General features: G+C 36.8%; 1 protein-coding gene across 2 annotated transcripts in view; it reads left to right on the plus strand.

Moving 5' to 3' along the window:
- Positions 1-25,466, plus strand: part of VWA8 (von Willebrand factor A domain containing 8) — a 342,943-nt gene that overhangs the window by 155,838 nt on the left and 161,639 nt on the right. For both annotated transcript variants that reach the window (XM_055335701.1, XM_055335702.1), the window contains one exon: positions 17,908-17,984. In XM_055335701.1, coding sequence (XP_055191676.1) covers positions 17,908-17,984 — 77 coding nt within the window. The remainder of the gene's footprint in view (positions 1-17,907; positions 17,985-25,466) is intronic.

The following is a 25,466-nucleotide window of genomic DNA, read 5'->3' on the forward strand; positions in this document are numbered from 1 at the left end:
GTTCCCTGATATCTACCCTGGAAATAAAAATAGTGTGCACTCGGGTAAGAGACTCATGAGGCAATGCACAGAAGAAACCTCACACAGTGCTTGGCTCATAGTATGTACTCAGTTAAAATTAAATCTATTTCACTGTGCTTTAAAAAGGACTTTAATATTTTCTTGTTTCATGTTTTTCTAAATAAGAATTAAGAGTGATGAATTTTTCACAGATTTTTGTTGTTGTTGTTCACTGTTTCAAGACTCTTACCTACCTTTATTTACTGAAAATCGTTTTTCCTGATGAGTATCTGTACCAGAGTGGAAGGATGGAGAGCAGTCAGCAGTCCAGTATTCAGACCTTGATTTCAAAACCCAGGAAGGCAATTTTTCACCTATCTCTAAAAAATAGTGACTCTCATCTCACATTGAAAAATGCTGTTTTATAGCTGAGAGATTTCACGAACTTTTTATAAGTGGTTAGACCCTGGTATGCTCAGTGTGTCCTTTTCAAGATTTCTGCCTGAATGGCCTTAGACACAGACTCTGCTGGTAGTAGCAGACCAGCATGACAACGAGAGTAGACCAAGAATATATAGAGCTGGGGCTTGAAGAACAATTTTGCCTAAGGAGCAGGCTTTCAAAAGGAAGGTCCCTAGAGGTCAAGCTATGATGCAGTTTGAAATATTCTAGATTATACTGATTCCATAAGGGTTTAGTGAGTGGGATGCAATAAGAGTTTCTTGGCAAAGGCAAAGTTTACATTGAGCAGATATAGAGTCAGGATCTCACAAGAGTTGTCTAGGTTGAAAGGTTAAAGTTAGAACCTACCCAGTAACCAGAAGGACAGGAGGCATATTCTAACCTCTGGGAGACTGAGGAGAGCTCTGCAGGATGAGGGTGAGATTGAACAGAGGTGTTTGTTTCCACTTTCTGATAAATGAAAAAGGGGGCAGTATGCTTTGAAGTCACTCTAGAGTGCTATATGAAGGCTGAGAAATCCAGTATGGTACCTCTAGTCTATTTCCAGTCCCAAAGAGGAGAGCAAGACAGTAGACAAAGGGCAAAGCAATGGGGTAGAGCGAAGAGCAGCGAGGTACATGCCTAGACCCCAGCATCTGGTGAGGATAGGCGATCCCATTGATTTTCAGGCTTCCCTCAGGTTGGCTCAGCAAGCTCTGGGCAGAACTGGCACGTTGGGGATTCTCAGGAGGAGCAAAGTGGAGGCACGGGGTATCACGAACGTCTCTCAATGGCTGCTGTCACAAACTGCCCCTGTCATCAGCAGATCACAGTGTTTTGCCTTATTTTGTCCTTGTTCTGTCACCCTCTGCTTTGGAGAAAGAAAAATTGACAGAGAGAGATTGTATTTAGTATAAATGTGCTGTATTTTATTGGCCTTTTTCATATCAGAAGAGTTTTTTTGTTCATTTATGATAAACCTCTAAGACCATCAGTGTCATTTAATAATACCAATGTTAAAGGTACTTGCAGATTTCCTGAATAAATTCTGCTCCTGTGTCCATGGAATTATCTCATGAACAGGACTAACCCTTTTAGGCTGTTGTTTGATGTCCTCCATTGTCTGATCCCACTCGGCTCACAGCCTGTCTCATTCCTCCCCTCAAACTTTTGTCCTCAGATAAATCTAACACTGTTTTCCAAACATATCTTCTTATCAGTGTCATATCCCAGCCTTTGATCTTACCAGCATTCTCTTCTTTCCTTCATATTTGCCTTTTGAAATCCATCCAACCCCAGAGGGGCAATGTGCTATCATGGGAAACCAGAAAGCTGGGAATCCAGAGACCTGCTTTCTCATCCAGTCTCTTCAATTCTCTAGGTGATATTGGCTATTACTTTTAGTGGGCTTTTTCTTTCTTTCTTTTTTTTTTCTTCTCCATCTGTCTCTCTTTTTTTCCCCTTATCTGTAAAGTGATGGGATTGGAATTGGTATTTTCTAAAGTCCCTCTGGCTCTAATATTCTATAATATGTTTCTTTAATAAAGTCTTCCTGAACACAGGCCTGAAGCTTTGGCCCATTCCCTGAGCTGCTATAGCAGCCCAGTTATTGATTTCCTTTGGCTTCTCGTAGACTTATATATCTACCTGCCATCTCTCTACTAAACAGACTGCCCCTTGAGAAAAGCCTTAGTGATTTTTGACTAGCATACAGTAGACATTCAACAAATGTTTGCTGAATAAATTACTGGATTTTAGAGGCCTACCAAGAATAGATTCCTAACTGGTAATTAAAATGAGTTAGAAGTAATATGAATTTAAAATTCCGTTTTAGTTGGATTATTTTCTGGAGAGTCTGAAACATATTGACTGAATTCTTTATTTTGTAAATTTGCAAGTGTCATCAGTGAAGGAAACAAATAAGTTAGAATCTAGGGAATGCCTACTTAAGAGAGTGAATAGTTAAGTGGCCTATTCAGCTTAATTAGGTTTATATGTTGACAGGATCAAAGATTGGCAGCATTATCACTAGGACAGAATAATGAAATAGTAATATTTTTAAATTTATAATAATAATTAGATGCTATTTAGAATTCACCTAATTAAGTGACACTTAATCTTGTGCATGCTTACATTTATCAGGTCAAGGGGTAGAAATTGAACCAAAGTGACTAGTTAAAGTCTAAACAGAACTTTTTAATTACTTTCGCCAATTTCAGTTCCTTTCAAACTTGTTTTCAAAAGCCAACATTGGTGTTAAGATCTTAGCAAGATTCTATAGCTTGACCCCTTTTCTCCCCCAGCTCTATTAACATATAATTATCAAAGTTGTAATATATTTAATGGGTACAAGGTAATGATTTGATATGTGTATCCATGCTGACAGGATTCCACCCATCTAGTTAATTAAACACATCCACTACTTTACATATTTTCTGTCATCGTAAGAACATTTAAGTTCTCCTCTCTTAGCAAATTTTATTAGGCAATACAGTGTTATTAAACTAGGTCACCAAGTTATACATTAGATCCTCAGAGTCTGTTCATCTTAGAGGTGAAATTTGGTACCCTTTTACCAGCCTCTTCCTATTACCCTATCCCTACCCACTTTTCTACTCTTGTTTCTGAGTTTGACTTTTTTTTTCTTTTTTTTAGATTCCACATATAAATTATACCACATAGTATTTGTCTTTCTCTGTCATATTTCACTTTGCAGAATGCCCTCCAAGTTCTTTAGACTCTTGGCTGCTTCCATCTAGTATGTACAAGGGAGTGTAAAGCCACCTGCAGTCCTTGTTGGCAAATGCAGAGTAAGAACCCCATGGAGATGTATTTTGCTGAAGATGGAATGGAGTTTCATGTTGTTTCCTCATGCTTTGCCTCAGAATTCTGATCATCTAGATTTCTTTTTTTAGGAATGTGTGCTTTTGCAGCCATCAAAACTCAGACACTTCATCAATAGCTTTGAAAATGCCTTGCTTCATCAGTACCTTTCAATATTTCAGCACCTCAATATTTTATGCACCTTCTCACTTGCACTCTTGTTTCTATCTTCTGAAGCAGAATAATGAGAAAAGGAAAAGGATAATAAGCAAGTAGCGGAACAACTGGTAGGTTGAGGACTGCTGACTCTCATGGGGCGATACCACTGGTTTTCACTCAAATGCAAAGTGACAAGTGGGAAAATGCCTGTTTTAATCACATGATTTTTTTTTTTAAGATTTTATTTATTTGAAAGAGAGAGAAAGAGAGCATGAGCAGAGGGAGAGGGAGAAGGTGTGGGAGTGATAGAAGTAGACTCCCTGCTGAGCAGAGGGCCTGATATGGGCCTTGATCCCAGAACCCCAGGATCATGACCCAAGCTGAAGGCAGATGCTTAACCAACTGAGCCGCCCAGGCACCCCTACATGATTTATTTTGAACCTAAGTAAACTGTTTGTAGCAATTGATTGGGCTCCTTTCTTTCTCTTTCTAAAACATTACATAATGATTTCTCAAAAAAAAAAGTTAGAAGTTAAGCTTTGGGGATTAAATCTTAGCAGAGAAACCAGCAGTGGGTTAGTATAATTAAGTGATAAACTGCGATGGATGTCTTAATACAAACTATCTGTACATACATACGTCTACCTAACCTTCTGTTTGCAAACTAGAAACTGGCTGATGTCCATGAAAAAACTTTTTAATAGTTGAAGTTATAAATTTAGAGATGCCTTGACAGATTGCTCTATTACCGGGAGCAGCTTTTACAATGAGGAAATTCAAGAGTTAAGTGGTGATCTTGAGGTCTTTTAAGGTTTCTCATCTTTATAGGCCCAATCCCACCTTTTCTTTCCATATGATACTGTCTTTTTGAAGAAATCTGATACTAGACAAGATTTTATAACTGTTGGGAAGCTGAAAACAGTTCCATAAACATTACTTATCGTAGCAAAATTAAGTAGCTCACATCTTATTTGGGTGAAATATAATTGATATTTTTTATCCTTTCAGTTTTCTATGTAGGATTTTATGGCATAGCACAGCAGCTTTCCAATAAGAGAAGCAGAATTGCTGCCTGTGAGCCAAAAGAGATATGTGCCTGAAATTACACACATCTGATGGTCCGTTAGTACATAATGCTGCATATTATAGAATGACTTTAGTATACTGCTACACTTATTATTTTCTACTACTTTAATTATAACATTACATGTGCCTTTTGTGGAATTAGGAGTTCTCATGCTGGCTTTTTTTCTTTTTCTTTTCCTTTTTCTTTTTCTTTTTTTTTTCTTTTTTTTTTTTTTTTAAATCATAGCATGAGTTTCTACTTATTTTAGCTTTACTGAGAGGGAAAAAAAATGCCTATTTTGTTTTGAGTCGATGATACTTCTGTCCCAACTATACTGGAGGATAAGCTTCTTTCCTTCCCCTGTTTTCTTTTCTTTTGACTTATAGAGCTATAGTCTATTTGATACACAGAATACTGATTGTGAATGTTTTGGGTGATAGAATCAACCCATAGGTGCATAATTTTTATTATTGTTTACAAACTCCCTAAGAATAAACTAAGTATTTATGTAAGAATGCTTGAGTTTTGAGAGGAAGTTGCATTTTATCAGATATTTGAAGGAAGAACTATTCCAGCAATATAGTGTTCTAATATGCTCAGGTATCTCCTTACATAAGAGTTATTTTTCTGATATGCAGCATTTTATTTTAGAAGGTAAAAATTTAACCATCTCTATATCATGTTAGATCAAATTGCAAAGCAAATCATCAAATTTTAATTTTACTAATGAACATAAAAATTCACAATCACTTCTAAATGAATATAATACAGTAATTTGCCAGATTTGTCTCCTTCCTTCTTTCCTTCCTTCCTTCCTTCCTGCCTTCTTTCTTTCCGTCCTTCCTTCCTTCCTTCCTTTCTTTGAGCCATCCCTTTGTATCATTTTACCAATAATAGTGGTGTGGTGAAGTTTTCATACTTAAGCTCTCCTTGTATTTCACAGTTCATATTTTTTGCCCTTATCAAAATTCTATTGTGTTATGTCTTCCTTATCTAATAAAAAGTCAGCTCTGGCTGATTTTTATATGAGATGTCTTTTCTATCCCTGACTTTTCATGTGCTTCATTATTTTTACAGTACTGGTTCTTTAGGTATTCTTTTCAGTTCCATCATTAGAAAGTACCTCTTGGGCAACTGGGTGGCTCAGTGGATGAGCATCTGCTTTTGACTCATGTTGTGATCCTAGGGTCCTGGGATCGAGTCCTGCATCAGGCTCCCCAGAGGGAGCCTGCTTCTGCCTCTGCCTATGTGTCTGTCTCTTATGAATGAATAAATTAAAATCTAAAAAAATAGTACCTCTTAATTTTATTTTCCTGGTAAAAGTTATAAGTGGCTCCTCCTTGCCTATGAGATACACAGACACTCAAAACAGACCATGACCTGGATCCAAACTCCTTTTTATAATTTTAGTTCTTCCAAATTTGAGTTTCTTACCCTCCCTGAGTGAGCCAGCCCCTTTTGTTCCCTCAGTCATTTTTCATATTGTTTGCTTCACACTGTGCTTCCCTTCATCTTTGCCAAGGAAAATCCTGCCAGTTTTCAAAAGCTCAGATGTTTCTTCTTCAGTGAAGCCTTTCTTAGTCTTCCTCAAATAGAAATAATCTTGGTTTTTTTTTCTGAAATTTTATAGTATTTTTTAACTCTTTTAAAGTTGTGGTATGTATTTGATTGCATATATAGTTGAATTATAGGTTTCTTTTGAGTAAGGGTTAAAAATGGTAATATACATTTTATAATTTCCAATTTCCTATTTTTAAAAAAAAATCATCTCTTTTAGTTCTACAACAACCTTTTGATGCAAATGTCTTTATGTTTCACATCTTACAATAAGTCTTCTAAAACTCAAAAAGGTTAAAATATTGCTGAAGATCCCATAGCTGGTTAATGGCAGAGTTAGGGCTCAGACTGCCCAAGCTCAAACTTCTTTTTCATCATAGCACACTATTGTTTACACTAGTTAACAATAATAGTAACAGCAACAACAGTAATACTATGTAATTGCTAACTATTGTTGAGTGATTATAGTAGACCAGGGACAATGCTTCACATCCAGATTACAGGGCATTTTATAACTTTCTCCCATCCAAGTACTAACCAGGCCCGACCCTGCTTAGCTTCCGAGATCAGACGAGCATTTTATAACTTTCTACAAAAAGCAGAGTATATAATGAACCCCTTTGTAGCAGTTACTTAGCTTCACAGTTAACAGCATGTTATCCAATTTATTTTATCTATTCCCCCAACGCCTTTTTTATGTTGTCTTTTCATACATTATTCTTTCATGTAATCTAATACATTTTTCTCACAGATATCTCAGCATTTATTTCTAATATACCCATAATTCCATTATTGCACCTAGCAAGTTGATAATAATCCCTGGATATACAGATACCCTATTTTCAGTTTTCCTCAGTTATCTCCAAAAGTGTCATTTTACAGTTGGTTTATTCCAAATCAACATTTAAACAAAGGCTGCTAGTTGTATTTAGCCGATGTACCTCCCAGGTCTCTTTGAAAAAAGAAAGATATATATCCTCCTGTTCTCTTTATCCTGAGAGGTGCTAACAAATTTTCATGAATAAAAACATTTTATTCACAATTATACCAATATTAATGAACTTCTGAGCAAATATTGTCTAGAGTATATTTTGTGAAGCCAGTTATCTCCCTGGTTGATGTCATAGTACATCAAACCATATCCATTTTTTTTCGAGACTAGAAATAATTGCCTTCTTTTCTGATCTTCATAGCCTTTGACCTTAAGATATTTATACACTGGGAACATTAGTAAAGTGTATTTAGTGCCAACTAAGCAGAACTCTATGCACATTGTTACTATATGATTCTGTATAATTCTTTGTATCTCTTCCATTTATTAATCATAGGCTTACTGTGATCATGGACTGTTTTTCTCCTGGTAAAGTCATGTTTGTTGAATTATTTAATATTGAGAGACCGTGAGTACTTTATTACCAAAATTAAAGGATGTGTGAATTCTGCTAATTAATAATTTGAACTGAGCCCTGGCAGGTTGCTACCATGTGACATCAGAAATATACCACGTTGCCATGCCAGCATAATTGGCTAGTGTCTGGGAAGGGACTGAATACTTTGTCCAGAAACCTCCTGCCTGTAGTACCCAGCTGGTAGTGGCAGAGAATTTGATAACTAAGTATGCTGTGCTTCTAGTAGCTCCAGCAGCCTGAGAGTCCCAAGGCTATGAAATAGTTGGGGGACATTCATCTTTATTTGATATTGAATTATCTCGTGTCCCTCCTCCAACCCCTTAGTGAAGTTGCTTGAATTACAATGTGGAAATTCTTTACCACTCTGCCACCTTCTCTTTAACATTTACTCTGTTGATCCAGTGTTTCCTAGTGAGTATTTATCTTGCTCTCATTCTAAATCCGTATTTTGTTCTTGCGCATACACAAATTCTATCTCCCCCACGATGTTTGTCATGGCTGCTTTAGTCATACCTAATGACCAAACTAGCAAAGAATATACCTTTGCCATTTATAGCAACACAGTATCTCACAGAGAAATTATAGGGAAGTGGATTTTATCATTCCAGTTATGAATAAATAAATTAAAAATCTAATAAAAGTTTTAAAAAAGAAAAAGAGGTTATGACTCTGACAGAAAGCTTTCTAAGTCAGGGTGTTTTCGAGCCATGCAAACTCGTAGTGCAGTTAAAATGTGTGTCTTCTCATCTGACTTCTGGGTACTGTTCCTTGGCTCTGTGACAGGGTGGACATTTGTGCAATTGTTTTGGATGGTTTACTATTCAGTTTTAGTCGTTTTTTTCTCACTGCCTAAGTAATGTATGTTCATTGAGAGAATTTGGAAAATAAGAAATTCCCAGAGATTGATAGAGCAGTAATCTCACATTTTATCATGGGATTACAGAATATTAGCATAAAACAGCATTTAGAGATCAGCTTGTCTAGGCTCTCTGTAGTCAAATGAGCAAATCTAGGCTCAAGATGGTGGTAGAGGCCTCCATCTGGAGACACAGGAAGCAGAGTGCGTAATCCAAGTCTCGTAACTGCTAGTATATTAAGTGTGTTTTCAGGTGGAAGCAAAGAATTAGAAAGTTTAACATTCGATGGAAATTTTAAGGTTAAACAAAAAAAGGTAGCCATAACTTATTTCTCCTGATTTTACTCTAATATTAGTCTATTTTTTTTCTGTAGTCGGTAGTTGTTAATGACATTCATATAGCAGTTTTTTTAAAAGAAATAATCTGTAAATATTATACAATCTGATCTGTGTGTGAATGTTATTAAAGAATTAGGGGGGACTACAGTGAATGCCCCAAAGATCAGGCAAACATGTGAGGAAAGCGAGCACTGGTGGTGGTTAGCACTTGCCTTGGAGTCCATTTTAAAAATTACTGCAGAAGGGAAGATCCAACCTGATTTTCTCACTCTTCTCCCCTCTGAGCCTTGGATTCTATACAGGGCGTTCCTGGCGCATGATTTAGGCCATGATAACCTTGGAGTGACTGATCTGGACTCAGTGACATCAGGATGTAAACTCCCATGTAAATCAGTGCAGGGAGGTGACCTCTCGACGTTCTCTTTTGCAGTATAATAAAACAGAACACAGCCCAGTCTGTTCACCCAGAATGGATTTGCCCTCAAATCCCACTAGGTGCTGGGTTCTTAACTACTTTGAATTTAAGTTTGCTTCTCCCCAAAATAGGTCCATGACCTCCTACTCACATGGGCTGGCATGAGGATTCAAGCGATTAAGCACTGAAGGGGTGTGCATGCATGCGGCAGAGCTTCCTCCTCTTTGTCCGCACAAAGGGAGCAGAAGCTTCCTGGAACAGCTTTCTACCTCCTTTAGCAAGAGCATGTCGCATGACCTCCCTTCCTTCCTTTCTTTCTTTTCTTTTCTTTTCTTTCTTTTCTTTTTTCTTTTTTTTCTCTTTCTTTTTTCTTCTTCTCTTTTCTCTTTCTTTCTTTCTTTTCTTTCTTTTCTTTTCTTTCTTTTCTTTTCTTTTCTTTTCTTTTCTTTTCTTTTCTTTCTTTCTCAGATGTTAGTGGCGATGCCCCACAGGTTATGTGTGAGGCGCCGGTGAGAGGCATGCTAGCCAGAGGCTGATCCCGGCCACCAGTCCTCTTGTCGAGGCACCTGACACGTTACTAGAGGTCAGTGTGCTGAGTGCTGTAAGACAACACTTTAGGAACCCCAAGGAGGAAAGCCTGGTGCTCAGAACAGAAGGAGGGAAAAGAATGGGAGAGTCAGGCAGAGCTTCCAGAAAGTGAGACATCTCATCAGAACACTAAAAAGTGAGCAGGAGGTGGCTGGATGCCGGAAGGATGGACTCTTCTCCTCAGAACGAAACACATAAGTGAGGGTGTGGAAGCACAAAGGTTCTGGACTCTGTTGGTTGGTGAAGAACATGTTTGAGTGAGGGACACCTTGGTGGTCAGCCGGTTAATCATCTGCCTTCCACTCAGGTCATGATCGCAGGGTCCTGAGATCAAGTTTTCCATGTGGGTCTCCCTGCTTACGGGGAGTCTGCTTCTCCCTCACACTCTATGCCCTGCCCCCCCCCCTTGTTTTCTCTCGTTCTCGCTCTCTCTCTCTCTCTCTCTCATGCACTCTCAAATGCTTGCTCTCTCAAATAAATAAATAAATAAATAAGACCATGTTTGAGTAAAACTTAGAGGGCTGACATAGCAGCTTGCAAGTTGACCTGCTATGGCAGGGATCCTTCAACATTTAAGTCCCAGGACACTTTCTCTTAGCCCAAATCCCATCCCTAAACTCATCTTCTCTTGCCTGCTCTCCATTCCTTCTTAGATCTTTTCTCCTGCTCTCCTTCTTTCTTGCCCTCCCTCTTAATACAATACAGATGGCATTTCCCAAATTCTGTATGTTCTTCTCATCCAGCATGCCAAGCCTACAGCATTTTTTCTTTAAAGGATGTTACTGCTAATCTCTCTGAGGAAACAGGATAACTAAAATAATAAACCTGAGGAATTTTTAAGAATCTCAGAATCTTTCAAAGTCCTTAAAGTCATGGTCCCTGATCTTTTCTCTCCCAGAAACTAGAAGCATGTTTCCGTCCTATCCTCGGTTTGATTCCCATCTGTGGGACATGATATATTCCCTGCTTCTCTTATTCCTGTGGTCAAAGGGCCATCCGACTCCTACCTCTGTGAAGGTCCTTGTCTCCGGTATATTGTCAGAAAGAACAGAATGAGAACAGTAATGTAAAGAAAGCACCATTCTCATGAGACAATTGGTATTTTTTCGGATTTCTCATTCCACAGCATCCTTTTCCCTTTTTAAACTTTCACTCACTAAGTATTATCCTCAATAAGAGTTAATAATGATGTAAAAATGATTTCATACTAATTTCTATTAAAGAATACACATTTTACATACAGAATAATGACAACATTAAAAATTCACAAGAACAAAATGAATATGGTAGCAGATTTGTTTTAGCAGTTGCACTTTGGGTAATGTTTTGTGTTTTACATTTCCCAGTGAGGAAAATGAATATGTGTAACTTTTATGGTAGAAAACTAAGATACTATTTATATATTTATTCAATTAAGTTAACCCTGAGGATTTTCTGTTCTAAGCAAGAACTATGATTGGAAAGGGCACATCACTGTAGTTGTTCCTTTTTGCTCAGGATATTTACAGAAATTCCTTCTGAGGTTATGCTTTTAGCATTTCCTCGAAGGAACTCTCCGAGCTGTTAAAATGAAGTCAGAAGTGACCTGATGAGATCTTGTTTTAGAAAAATAACAAAACAAATGATGGGTTGGCCTGTTGTGAGTCCAGAGGAAGGACACCAAATAGGATCTTTTCTAGGAGTCCAAGCAAGATGATGGGCTGCTCTTGAGAAGTGACAGTGCATTGGAGAGGAAGGAGCAGATATGGGAAGCAGGCACTTCAAAGTAAACAAATCCAAAATTAAACTGCCTTTTTTAAAACTAAACTTCCCTCCCCCACCCAGTAAATGCACTTCTCCTCCCCTGTTTCATTTGTCAGTAAATGGCACCGCCTTCCACCCTGTTGCCCAAAATAGAAACTTTGACTTCCCTATCTCCTCATCCCCACATCCAGTCCATCACCAAAGCCTATTAGTTCTTTTCCCTAAATATCTCCTAAATCCCTCCATTTCTTCTCCTCAGTTTAAGCCACCATCATCTCCTATTTGTTTAAAGAGTTTCCAAACTGCTCTCCTGTGCTTTCTTTTTTTCTCTCTGCCAAATCATTATACCAGCATGATTTTCCAAAAATCAAAATCTGATCCTATGACCCCTCCACTTCAGTGGCTTCTCAGTGCTTTTTGGAAACAGTCCAAACTCTTTAAAGTGGCTTCCAAGGCTTTGCCAGGGCTAGACCCTGCCTGCCATTCTTGTGCTGTTTATTGCCACCACCTACCTCGTACCTGCCCTAGCCTTTGACTTCTCTCAGACTTGTCCGGTGCTCCAGCTCATGATTACCCTCAAGTCTTTACACACACTGTTCTCTCTACCTGAAGCATTCCTCTTTTTTCTGCTTCCCCTTTACCTCCTTGATACCCCTAGTAAACATCACTGTGTGTGGTGGGCCTTCCTGAGCCCTTTGCTAAAATCTTGAGGCATCTTGGATGTCCCATAGCAAAGCATGTATTACAGGCCAATCGATTACGTTTGCTTAATTGTCTGTGTTTCCTACTAGACTGTAAGCTGTGAGTGTGGCCATGGGCTGTGGCTGTTTTATTTACCATCATATCTTGCTCAGCAAGTACAGTTCCTATAACATTATGTGTTAAAACAGTTGATGGATTAGACAAGGGAGGGGGAGAAGATAGGAAGGAAAGAAAGGAGGGACAAGAAAGAATCAAAATGTTTCACAGGTAGAGACTATGCAAGTTCTAGTGCCTTTTTGAATGATACCATGGGGGAAAATAGAGTAGTCAGAAACATTCCAAGATTCATTCATTGAGCAGCTGGGTACATGGTAATACTCTTATACTTGGATTAAAAAGAAAAAGGAGTAGGTTTCGGTGACAGCATAATGAGTCCAGTATGAACATCTGGTGCAGAAGTTCATTTGACAGTTAAGAATAGGAGGTTTCAGCTGGAGCTTAGGAAAGAAGTGTGAGCTATGTGTGACGATTCCAGTTATGGGAATGAGTGTGATCGCCCAGAGAGAGTATATGGAGCAAGAAGACAGCTGAGGTTGAAGTTCTAAAGACCGTAACATAAAGAATACAGCAAAAGGACTCCCTAGTGGCAGCTGGAGACTTCACGTCACATCCTACATTTATGGGACTGTAAGCCCTTAAAACAGTGTGTTGCTCAGGAACAGTCTGAAAAGACATAGTTGATTCAGTAACTTTGGAAGTGGGGAGGGAGCAGGAACTCCTGATAGTAGCTTTTCATGATTTGTTTCTTTCAGGCAGTCCTCACATTTCTGACATTACAATGCATTTGTGATACATGCTTTTCTCTAGATTCATTGAAATTAACAGAGGTGATGTATTAACAAACACATTTTACTTATCTAAATGTATCTATTTAAAATTCTATTTGTTGTAGCATGCCATTTAAAGCTTACAGAGCTTTGTAGTATATGTGCAAGTGTGAAAATATTTTCCTTCTCTTTGTTTCTATGTTAGGCTTATACTGTTTTCAGGAGAAATCCAGTTAGATATCAAAAAGATTCCTAGGGCAGCCCTGGTGACTCAGCGGTTTAGCGCCACCTTCAGCCCAGGGCCTGATCCTGGAGACCCAAGATCGAGTCCCATGTCGGGCTCACTGCATGGAGCCTGCTTCTCCCTCTGCCTTTGTCTCTGCCCCCCACCCCTCTCTCTCAGGAATAAATAAAATACTTAAAAAAAAAAAAAAAGATTCCTAGAGGATGAAATGATCCATTATCCTTACTTTAGTGTGTTTGTCAGTTTGACAGTCAGCTCCGATAACTGAATCTTTCGTAGGTAAAATGTATAAATTGGATCATTTGCAAAAACTTGCCCAGTTTTTACAAGTCTATAACTCATCACAGTTTCTTGTATTCATTATCTTTTTTTTAACATGTTCACAGTTTATATCTTACTGGGATTTATACCCTTTTCTGGTATTTTCCAAATTCTCTGTATTTCATTCATTCATTGGACAGATATTTATTGCATGCATGCATTTTTGTGTCAGACTCTGTGCAAGGCTCTGGGGACATAGCAGTAAATAGGCCTGGGCCCTGGCCACATGGCACTTTCAGTTCACAGAACAGTGGAAAGAGACTTCAAGCGAGTTGTCACACATACAAATCTCTCTATGCTTAAGAAGGGAAAAATACAGGTGAGTATAGGAGATGAGGAAGAGCCTGACTTACATAGGGAGGTAGTAAAGGCCTTTGTGAGGAAGGGAATTAAGGTAACGAGTGAAAATGGCTAAGATGATGAGTGAGAGAAAAGCTCCCTAAAGGAGAAGGATGTGCTTGTGCAAAAGCCCCTGAGGTAGGAAGAGTTTGGAATCTTTTAAGGACTGAAGGAAGTTGGATGTGACTAGAACGGTGTTTAGGAGGAAAAGAGTGGCACAGGAGGGCTGGAGAGAAGGGTAGAGCCGCTGGGACCAGACAGCCCACAGGAAGGATTTCCAAATTAATTTTAAATGCAGTGAGAAGCTATTGAATGGGGTTGAGCAGAATGACACAATCGAATTTATCTGTCAAGAATTTACTCTGGCTGCAATGTGGGAAATACATTTTAAATACCATGAATGAATGTAGGGAGCTCCGTCATGAGACTTTTGCAGGTATGTATTCTTGGCGTACAAAGTATGGTCTGCCGGCCAGCAGCGTTGGTTCCACTTGGCAGCATCTTAGAAATGCATAGTCTCAGATCCCACCCCAGACCTACTGAATCAGTCTGCATTTTAACAAGATCTCAAAGGTGATTCATTCACTCATCAAAGCTTGAGAAGCACTGTTTTTTTTTTTTAATTTTTTTTAATTTTTTATTTATTTATTTATGATAGAGAGAGAGAGAGAGAGAGAGAGAGAGAGAGAGGCAGAGACACAGGCAGAGGGAGAAGCAGGCTCCATGCACCGGGAGCCTGACGTGGGATTCGATTCCGGGTCTCCAGGATCGCGCCCTGGGCCAAAGGCAAGCGCCAAACCGCAGCGCCACCCAGGGATCCCGAGAAGCACTGTTTTAGACAAAATATGACATTCCTTTGGTTTAAAATGATTCTGGAGAAATTTGGCAGACATAAGATATATTTTGGAGGTAGAAACGAGAGGAATTAGTTATGAATTGAGAGGTAGAGTGAGAAGTAGTGAGAGTGGCTGGGGTTTCTGCCATAAACAGTTGTGGATATGTAAACATCATTAATTCATTTGACCAGTAGTTCTGTGTCTACCTTGTGCCAGCACTGTTCTACACCCTAGCAATACGGTGGTGAACAAAATAAGCTTCTCAAGGATCTAACATTTCCAGGCTGGAAAAAGGATAAGAAGTAAATAAATTGATAGAATGTTAAATGATAATAAGTACTTTGAAGAAAGAGTGAGCTCTTGATTCTCCTCTAGAAAAAAAGTCTTCCTCCCCTAGCCTTTCCCATCTTTTTGCTCAAGGAATTATCTAGAAGTAATCTTTCATCTTTCTTTTTCCTTTATCCTCCCATATCTAATCCATCAGACCGTTTTATCAACTTTACTTGCCAACAACTTGAATATATCCTTCTCCATTTATACCTCCCTAGCCCAAACCATCACTGTCTTTCACCTGGACTCTTACAGTAACATTCTAACTGGTTTCCTAGTTTCCATTCTTACTCCCTCCCTTATCATTCACTCTCTGTACCTAACTAAAGTGATTTTTTTTATTATCTGTATTAGTTCATGGCACTTCTCTGCTAAAAAGTCTTCCAGTGGCTCCCCATCTCATGGAATAAAATCCCATTTCTTCACCTTGGCTTGTAAAACCTAGTTGATTAGGCCCTACTTATTTTTTTTTCTAGATTTATTTGTTTATTGGATTTTTTTAAAAGATTCACTTATTTACTTTGAGAGAGCGTGCACAGAGGAGCAGGGAGAGGGGCAGAGGGAGAGGGAAAAGTAGCCTCCCTGCTGAGCAGGGAGCCTGATGTGAGACTCAATCCCATCAACCTGAGATCACAACCTCCAGCTAAAGGCAGATGCTCCACCGACTGAGTCACCCAGACACCCCTTATTTGTTTATTTTAGAGAGAATCAGAGACAGAGCAGGAGCAGAGGAAGAGAAAATCTCCAGCAGACTTCCTGCTGCGTGCAGAGGGACCCTGAGATCAAGAGTAGGACATTTAACCAACTAAGCCACTCAGGTGCCCCGCAGCCCTGCTTACTTTTAATTCTTTATCTCATACATTCTTTTCTCCCCCACAACACTTGAACACACTGGCTGTTCCTCAAATATCCTGAGTTTATTTCCACTTTAGGAGATCAGCTGTAGCAACTCTTTTCCTGGAATGCCCTTTTTGTAATCATCATAACACTGGCTCCTTATCATTTAGATTTTAGCTTAAAGTTACCTAAGGAAAGGTCTTCATTTCTAAATCAATATTGATTACCACCCACTCACTATTGCCTTACCCAATCTTAATTCTGTATAGAGAATATCACTTTTTGATCATTTTATTTACTTATTTAGTGGTCAATTATACCTTGATGCCTTTCTACCTACTTTTCTAATCTACCTTCCAGTCTGTCTCCAGACTCTTGAAATGGAAGTTCCTCCATAAGAGCAGAAGAAACCTTACCTGTGTCTTGTTCACTGCCATCTCTCCTGACCTATGCTAGCACCCAATAAATGTTTGTTACTATGTTGAATGAATAAACAATCTTCTGGATACAAGTCTCTCCTTTTGTCAGTCAGCATATTTTGCATATTATTGCCATATTGACCTTCTTTAAACGTTGATTTCATTGTGTTTCTCTCTGATTCAAGGATATACAATGGATTTTAATTGCTTGCTACTGACTGTGTGTGCTTCATACCTCTGTTTTATTTATTAAGTAGTTGGTAATCATTCCAGTCCCCTTGGTCTCTCTTGCATCTATCATCTTATGACATATTTAGTGGATCAAAGAGAAGAGAAAGATTTTAAGGCTATTAGAACCTATATCATAGGGGGCTCCTGGCTGGCTCAGTCAGCAGCAGAATCAGACAGGCCTGGATTTGAATCCCAGTTCCCCTGTGACTAGCTGTGTGACCATGAGCATGTTGCTTAGCTTTTTTGAGCCTTGGTGTCTTGATTCGTGAGTTTGTAGTAATCATAATACCTACCTCATAGAATTGTTATGATGATTAAAAGAAATAACACATGCAAATACTTAGCATAGAGTGTGACAGGGTATAAGAAATCAACAAGTGTTATTTATTGCTAGAACATATGATACATGGTAGTTAGCTTTTTAACCACTTCTACTCTTCCCACACAACCCACTTGTTAAAAGAGTCACATCCCATTAATAGAGTATTCCACTTCTAGGTGAAAACTTTAAAATGGGGAACTAGCATGGGAGTGGTTTCCATTTGTAACAGTCTGTCTTCTGCAAAAGGACAGCAACTCTCAGCACCAATAAATGTTAAGGAAATGAGGACATTCCTGGCAAAAGCAGATATAGTTGAGACTTATTAATAAACCCTGGTTATAATTTAGGTTTCCACTGTTTTGAGGGACTGGAAAGTGGGATAAAAGGAGAAGAAATGAGTGTTTAATTATTTTTTTAAATTTTTTATTTATTATTTATTTATGATAGGCACACAGTGAGAGAGAGAGAGGCAGAGACATAGGCAGAGGGAGAAGCAGGCTCCATGCACCGGGAGCCCGATGTGGGATTCGATCCCGGGTCTCCAGGATCGCGCCCTGGGCCAAAGGCAGGCGCCAAACCGCTGCGCCACCCAGGGATCCCATGAGTGTTTAATTAAAACAGAAGTACAGTATTATATTAATCTGCCTGTAACTAAAAACCGTACTTCCAAGGAACTGATAAGAAAAGTCATTTTTTTATACTTTATTGCCTTTGATGCCATTGTTCAAATCTGCAATGGTTAATGTTGTGTTGCAATGTCTATACTTAAGTATAAAATTATGAAACAGAAAAAACAAATTATAGAAGCTAAAAATAATTATGAAGTTCCTTTTAAATAAGAAGAGTGTGTTTAGTGTATTTGATGTAAATGAAGCTAGTGTATTTAGAAGTAAATTTGTTAACAATCTCTTTATGTCATAGAAGCTGTGCATATTTGCTATATGTAAACATATATGTGTGGATGTATGTAGGTGTATGTTTTCATTAATAGTGAGCTGAAACAGTACACACTTTGAGAAAATAGGTTTTGGCAAAATATTCTTCTACTTTGTTTTACTTCCACAAAAATTTCTTTTTATTTAATGTTCTCTATGTAATTACAGGGTGTAGGAAAAAACAAGATTGTTGACAGATTCCTTCACCTGCTCAACAGGCCCCGAGAATACATCCAGCTGCACAGGTAAGAGTATAAAACCCACAGGCTCTTGAGACTTAATTTAATCATTTATTTTTCTCCCAGTGCAATTTAAAAATACTTTCTTAAAGGCCCGTTTTATAAACCAGTTTCATTTCTTTTCCTCCTGTCCTTATCCCTCTTCTCCTTAAAAGGCAATAAAACATTGCAAAATTTATTTTTTTAGTGACTAATGCTTTATAAACATGAATTAATAGATATTTTGTGGACAGAGAGTGTTGAACATTACATTCTAGGAGCAGATTTCATCAACATAAAGGTTCTTAAATTAGAATAAAAATATGTAGAAGCTAAGCCCATTCACTAACAGGAAGCTAAAATACCTCACAAGGAGAAACAATAAACTATATGATCTCAGGTATGAGGTAAAGGACCAAAAATGTAGACTAAGTTATTAGTCTCCTTGTCTTCCTTATTAACACTCTGGATTATTTAGTTTTTTTGAGATCAGAATGCTGGTTCAGAGACAGCTTTTAGCCAGATAATATTCTAGACATCAACTGTTTCTAGCTTTATCAATCAACCTGTTCTAAATCTTCCTAAGATAAAACTAAGGAGTAGATCTACTACCAAAATAGAGAGAGAGACAAAGACAGAGAGATGGAGAGGGGAGAAAGAGAAAGAAAAAGAATATACCAAGTAACAAGCAACTTAATACTAGATTGAATTGTTATTTTGATCCCAGGAGATAAAAAGTATTGTGTAGTGGAAATAACATTGGATTGATTCACAGGAATTAATTTCTCATTTGGGTCCTTTCATTATGTAATGATATGTTCTTGAGAGAAAAATGTAGGAGAAAAAAAGGCAGAATTAATCATAGGGGAAGAGAAGAGAACCAATATAAAGCTGAGGGATTGTCAGAAACTCAGTCTTAGGATTTACACTGCTGGCTGTTATAGAGTAAGTGGCACCAGATTAGTCCTACCATAGTAAATTACAAAACTGTACAAGACTCACAAACAGTAGGAAATATACAACTACCAGAGATCTGTGAGCTGAACAACTACCAGAGCTCCCATGTGGTTAGGAGCCTTCAGTCCTGGTATTCAGAAGATACTCTGTAAAGTCTGTGCATTAGAAGTAGAACCAGTCTATCCCTAGAATAAAAACTACTCTATGTCCATCCTTAATAAGTTTAAAAATTAGCCTTGAGAAAACACAAGGATGTTTGCTATTTAGTAGTATTTGAGAAGTCTTTATTTGTCATACAGAATGACATTAAAAATTAAGGGGATGGACGTTGGAGGGGAAATGTCTTTAAGAGGTCAGTGTGATTCAAAAGTCCTTAACTGGTTAGCCAAACAAACTTAACATGAAATGAAGGAAGACTGCAAAATCTATTAACAACACATAGCATTCAAAATGACAAGCATTCAATAGAAAATTACTAGACATACAAAGAAGCAGGAAAATTGGTCAACAGAGCTATGACAGATGGTGGAATTAGCAGCCAGGGTCTAAAAACAGTTGCCATAAATATATTCAGGCATTTAAAAGGGGGAAAATGAGCATAATGAGGGAGTAATTAGGAATTCTCAATATAGGAATGGCAACCCTAAAAAAAAGTCTCACATATGAGCAATTGGAGACTCAAAGGAAAAAGAAGGAGCAGAACAATATTTGAAGATATAATGGATAAATTTCCAAATTTGATGGAAAGCATAAAATCACCAATCCAGGAAACTCAGTGAATCTCACGCAGGATAAACAGGAGACCAAAACAAAATACATCATGCTCAAATTGTTGAAAATTGAAAGACAAAATCTTTAAAACTTACAGAGGAAAAAAAGGCATATTACATACAGGAGAAAATGATAAAAATAACTGCTGATTTGTCATATAAATTAAGCCCACAATTCAGCAAAATGATTGTTTTGAAAGTGCCAAGAGAATGAAAAAAGTGAGTGTAGACTAGTGTATTTGGCAAAAAAAAGTTTTTGAAAATAAAGACATTTTCAGATAAACAAAAGCTGAAAATATTTTTTCACCAACGGACCCTGCATAATATAAACAAATTACAGTTCAAGATTTTCCATAAACATGGATACAAAAAAAAAATCTTTAAAGATTATCAACAAATCAAATTCAAGAATATATAAAAAGGATAATACATCATAACCAAGTCAGTTTTATCCCAGGAATATAAGGCTGATTTAACATTAAAAACAAAACAAAACAAAATTGAAACCAAATAATGTAATTCATTTAATTTACAGCATAAGGGAAAAAAACCATATAATCATCTCAATCATTGCAAAAAAAAAAATTTGATAACATTTAATACCGTTCATAATAAAGCATTGCAGCAAATTAAAAATAATAGGAAACTTCCTCAACTTGATCAAAGGCATTTATGAAAAACCTGCAGGTAACTTATATTTAATGGTGAAAAGTTAAATGCTTTCTTTCTATGACTGGGGAAAAGGCAAGAATATTCACTATTCAGCATTATGCTGGAGGCTCTAGCCAGTGCAATAAGACAAGAAAAAAAAAACTAAACTACAAGTTTAAATGAAATAAGTATTTATTTTTTTTAAAGATTTTACTTATTTATTCATTAGAGACAGAGAGAGAGGCAGAGACATAGGCAGAGGGAGAAGCAGGCTCCATGCAGGGAGCCTGATGTGGGACTTGATCCTGGGACTCTGGGATCACTCCCTGAGCCAAAGGCAAAGGCTCAACTGCTGAGCCACCCAGGCCTCCAGTAAAATTTTATTTAAAGATGACATGTTTGTATATATAGGAAATCCTAGGAAGTTTATGAAAAAAAAAATCAAAATGAGTGAATTGAGAAAGGTCACAGGATACAAGGTCAATATATAGCATCAGTTGTGTATTTTTAATAGCAATGGACAATCGGAAAATAATTTTCAAATATTATTTACAATAGCATAAAATATGAAATACTTAAATAAATTTAGCAAAATATGTACAAATTCTGATTTGCTAGTTTTAATAAGGCATAGCAAGTTCTTTTTTTTATTTTTTTATTTTTATTTTTCTTGGCATAGCAAGTTCTTAACTTGTATAGGTTACCTATATAGTTTCAGAAAATTTCTGACCTATTTACTCAGCTTCTCATAGTTCTTCTTTGTATGTATGATCCCTTATGTAAACCTAGGAATTTCAACTCACTTGTTTTTTAGGAATTTACTATGTCAAGATTACAGGACTAAGTGTTTTAGGAGATAAAGAAATCAACATAATTTCTGTTTTTAAGGAACTCTAATACTATTCTTATTTATGATTTTAATATTTTATGTTCCTGTGAACCTGAAAAACGACTTTTCCCCCTCACCTTTAAGCTTTAAAACCAGTTTTTCTTCCTTCCTGGACAAAGTTTGAGGAAAATAATGAAAGAATCATGAAGTTTAACTAGTTTGTTAGTTCTCACCTGAATAACTTATGTTTATAACATCACAGTTCTAAAGTTTTTGAGCCACAAGACACATGGAAAGACCATATTTTACATTAAAGACTATTTTACATTGTATGATACACAGTGAGCTTTGCAGTTGTTCATTCTTAGGAGAATTTGTGCTATTTTATTGTGGTCGCATTGTGTTTAGTTTCTACTGCCCTTAAAAATATGTAATTACTTGAAAGTTTTAATTGGTATATATTTTGATGCATTCAAGCATATATTGTCAACTTAAAGCAAAAACAAATTAATTTAAATTTTAGATTATAAGATAGCCAAACAGAAAGCCAACTTCTCTTGAAGATGACATCAGAGATTGAAATTAGCTCAAAAATTTATGTCCTGGAAAGAAAGAAGTCACTTTATGTAAGAGTCCCTTTGTATGATAGGACAGTTTTTCCATTTGTATATATTGGACACCAAAATATTTTTAAAGAAAGATGTATTAGGTTGAATTATGTCAACCAATTCTGATTGTAAATTATGAAGTAATATTACTTAGCACACTTTTCAGCAAAAAAGGAAGCAAAGAAATAAAACAGGTACTTAGTAATTATTCCTGGGTATATGTCACCATCACACTGATTATAAACAGACCTTTTGCTTATAATTCATTATTTTTAATAGTCATAGAAGTTTTTTTTTAGTCATAGAAGTTTTGATGAGTCTTATTTTTCTAGAAATTATTCCTTGTCTTCTAATTATTGGCATAAAGTCATTTATAATATATGATATTTTACAGTCTTTAGGATCAGTAATGATATCTTCATTTTTATTCCTGATATTGGTTATTTGCCTTCTCTCTCTTTTATTCATGATCAGTTTTGTCTGAAAGTTATCAATATTATTGGTCTGTTTAAGCAACCAACTTTTGGCTGTTGTGTATTTCTTTTCTATCCAATAAATTTCTGGTTTTATCTTTGTTATATGCTTCTTTTAATTTTCTTTGGGTTTAGTATGCTTTTCTTTTTTAAATTTTCTTCTATGGTTGCTTAAATAATAGATTTTCAACCTTTAATTTATGTATGGGTTTGAGACTGTTTATCATTGTGTTTCCCTTTGGGTCTCCATTCTTTCATCTCTGATTAAGAAAGGTAGACAAAGACATTCCTAGTATCTTTTAGCTCTATATTCCAATATTTTTAAATAGGCAAGAAGATGGTATTCAAGGTGCTTTAGAAAGTTTAGAAGATTAAAAAGAGATACCACATCTTGCTTTCTGCCTATAATGTCTTTTATACCAACCTTTTGTCTTAAGGTAACAAATGATCCATATATAGTAAAGAATACTGTGCTGCTTATTTATATTCCGTGGTAATTCTGACATTGCCCACATAAGTGTATAAATGTGTTATCTATGAAAAACTTTCTAAATTCAAGTTGTAATAAAATTTCGAAGCCTAACATTTGTATTATTTTTGTTTATAGCACCCATTGCTACATAATTGATGATGTATTACAAATTTATACTCATTATCAGGGACCCAGGACCTTTTGGCAATATTTGATACTTAACTATGAAGTTGGAAGTAAAAACTTTCTGTTTCTACTTAAAATATATAATATTAAAGGATTTTCACTAAACTTGATATTCTCACTAATATCAATGTGAGGAGTTTTTCATTATATACAGCTTTAGGGCTATATTTGCCTAAAGTTTAAGGTCATAAAATTGCTTCAAGAAAAACGTGTTTTAAAAGACCTAAAAATAGTAGTCCAATAAAATGTTCTGGACTTCTCTGATCTATGGGTGTCCTACTTACATCTTTACTTTGTTTATTTTAGATTCCTTTTAATGGATTTGTGATGTTACCATCTAAATAATCAGTCATATTCAGCATAAATTACAGATGTCATTCCAACAAAACCAGTTTGGGCCACTGAAAACAAAATCTTGATAAGTAAAACCATCACCGAACATACATAAATAAAACATACAACCAGTGTATTTTTTAAGTATTACCATCTTATGTTTTAATGTTCAGATCTCATACGTGAAACATAATTTAATTCATGTCTTCAGTTAAAATCAAGATGTCCTGTGTATGATTTAGATAATAAGATTAATAGATACAATTACTTTTATGGCATATATTACAAACAGAAGAGACTACATAGTTCATATTTGTGAAGTACATCTATTTATTTGTTTTTCCACGATGTTATGTTACTTTGACGTTAAAGAGGGTATTTGATATGTCAACTTCTATAGCTATATTTCATCTGTGGACAAAAGGACACTTCTATATGAAGAATTATTATCTTAGAGCTTTGAAATATTTATTTTACCAGTTAATGTTTTCATTTGCTACCCTTCATATATGAAGATGACAGCACAGATCCAATCAGTAGTATGACCTGTATGCTCTTGATTGGTTATTTTCTAATAGTGGTGCCCATTGTGAATATAGAGTTCCCAGGTTCCCTGTTTAGTCTAAACTTTCTCTTTAGTGGGATTTGCCACACGTATGCTCAACGTATTCTAGACTGTGCCATTCCATGTCCTACTCACCAATTTTGGACTTGTATCCATACCTGTCTTTATTCCTCCATCTGAAATGCACTCTGTTTCCCTCTTAATCCTTCAAGATTTGGTCCATTTTTACCTCTACATGGAAGTTTTTCTGATTTGTGATTCTGAGTATAACTTTTCCCTCTTCTGAAACTCCATAGGACTAAATGTGAACCATTGTGAAAGAAAGAAAATGGGTTTTAGAGAACAAGCCATGTCCTTGCCATTAACTTTTTGGTGGCCTTGAACTTCTCAAGTCCTCATTTCCTTACTTACCAAATTGAAATAAAAATACTTGGCATGATGGTTGTGAAAATTAAATGAGAATTGTGGAAAAAATCAATCAGTGTCTGACATATTTTAGGCACTTAGATATGTAGGCAAACTAATTAGTTTCTTCCCACATACCCCACTTTCGTATCTCACTCTGATTTGCATTATATTCAATTTCTACATCTCATTTGCATCCTCTCCACTTTCCCCAGTCATACCTCTCCATCTAAGTAGGAACTTTTTGAGGGCCAGAATCTAGCTTATTCATTATTTGTTAATTCTTTTATCTAATTTGTATGTATTAGATTCCTACTCTTTGTCAGTGGCTTTTAAGGCACTATTGATGTATAGATGATGATCCCAATCGTCACCTAGAGGACCTTGATTGCTTGTCTGGGGGTGAGACGACAACTTTACAATATGGTGTTGTATGTAAGTTATGAAAGAAGCATGTGCAGGCTCTGTAGGAATGTTGAGGAGGGCTGCCCAACTTTGAGTATGTGCATGTGATGTGGTGAAGGTATCTGGAAAAGGTGGCACTCAAACTGAGTGCCAGGGGATAAGCAGAAGTTTTCTAAGTATAGAACAGAGAACAGGACATTAGGGTTATTGGCAACATACTATCTAAAACCCAGGAAGCCAGAGGCAGCTTGGTATAACATAGGATGTTTGTGCACAGATGCAAGGGTTGTCGCCAAGAGGGAGATATGGGCACCGCATAATTCAACGTACAAGACTATCCTCATGCTGACGAAAACTGAACATGACAGTATAATGTGGAAATTCACAAAGTCCCAGAGGGAAAATGGTTGTATTGACAGAAAATAGAAAAACTAAAAGCTTTTCTAAGTCTCATAGAAAAAATGATTACTGAGCCATCAAAACATCCTTAGCACTGATAGCGTCAGAGAACTAGAGACACGTCACGTCAGCTGCTGCGCAAAACCCCTGAGATATTCCTGTCTCATCTTACCCATTAGGAATTTGAAAAAGCTATTTTAGAAACAATTTTATCAGCTGTTGGACAGCAGTTTTCCCACTAATGATGCCTTCTGCTGCCTCTTTTGCACTAAAGGAATTATTCCAGTTCCTCCAACCTTTCCACATAAATCTTCAAGTTTGCAATAATTTTTTACTCTTTTCTGGATGATCTTCAAATCCATTTAAATTTCCATGTACTTTTATTTCCCTATTTAACAAACATGTACATGGCAGCTGCTCTGAACTGGGCACTGTTCTAAGCTGGATTCAAAGTGT

Source organism: Nyctereutes procyonoides, unplaced genomic scaffold (genome assembly GCF_905146905.1).
Source record: "Nyctereutes procyonoides isolate TBG_1078 unplaced genomic scaffold, NYPRO_anot_genome, whole genome shotgun sequence".
Lineage (NCBI taxonomy): Eukaryota > Metazoa > Chordata > Mammalia > Carnivora > Canidae > Nyctereutes > Nyctereutes procyonoides.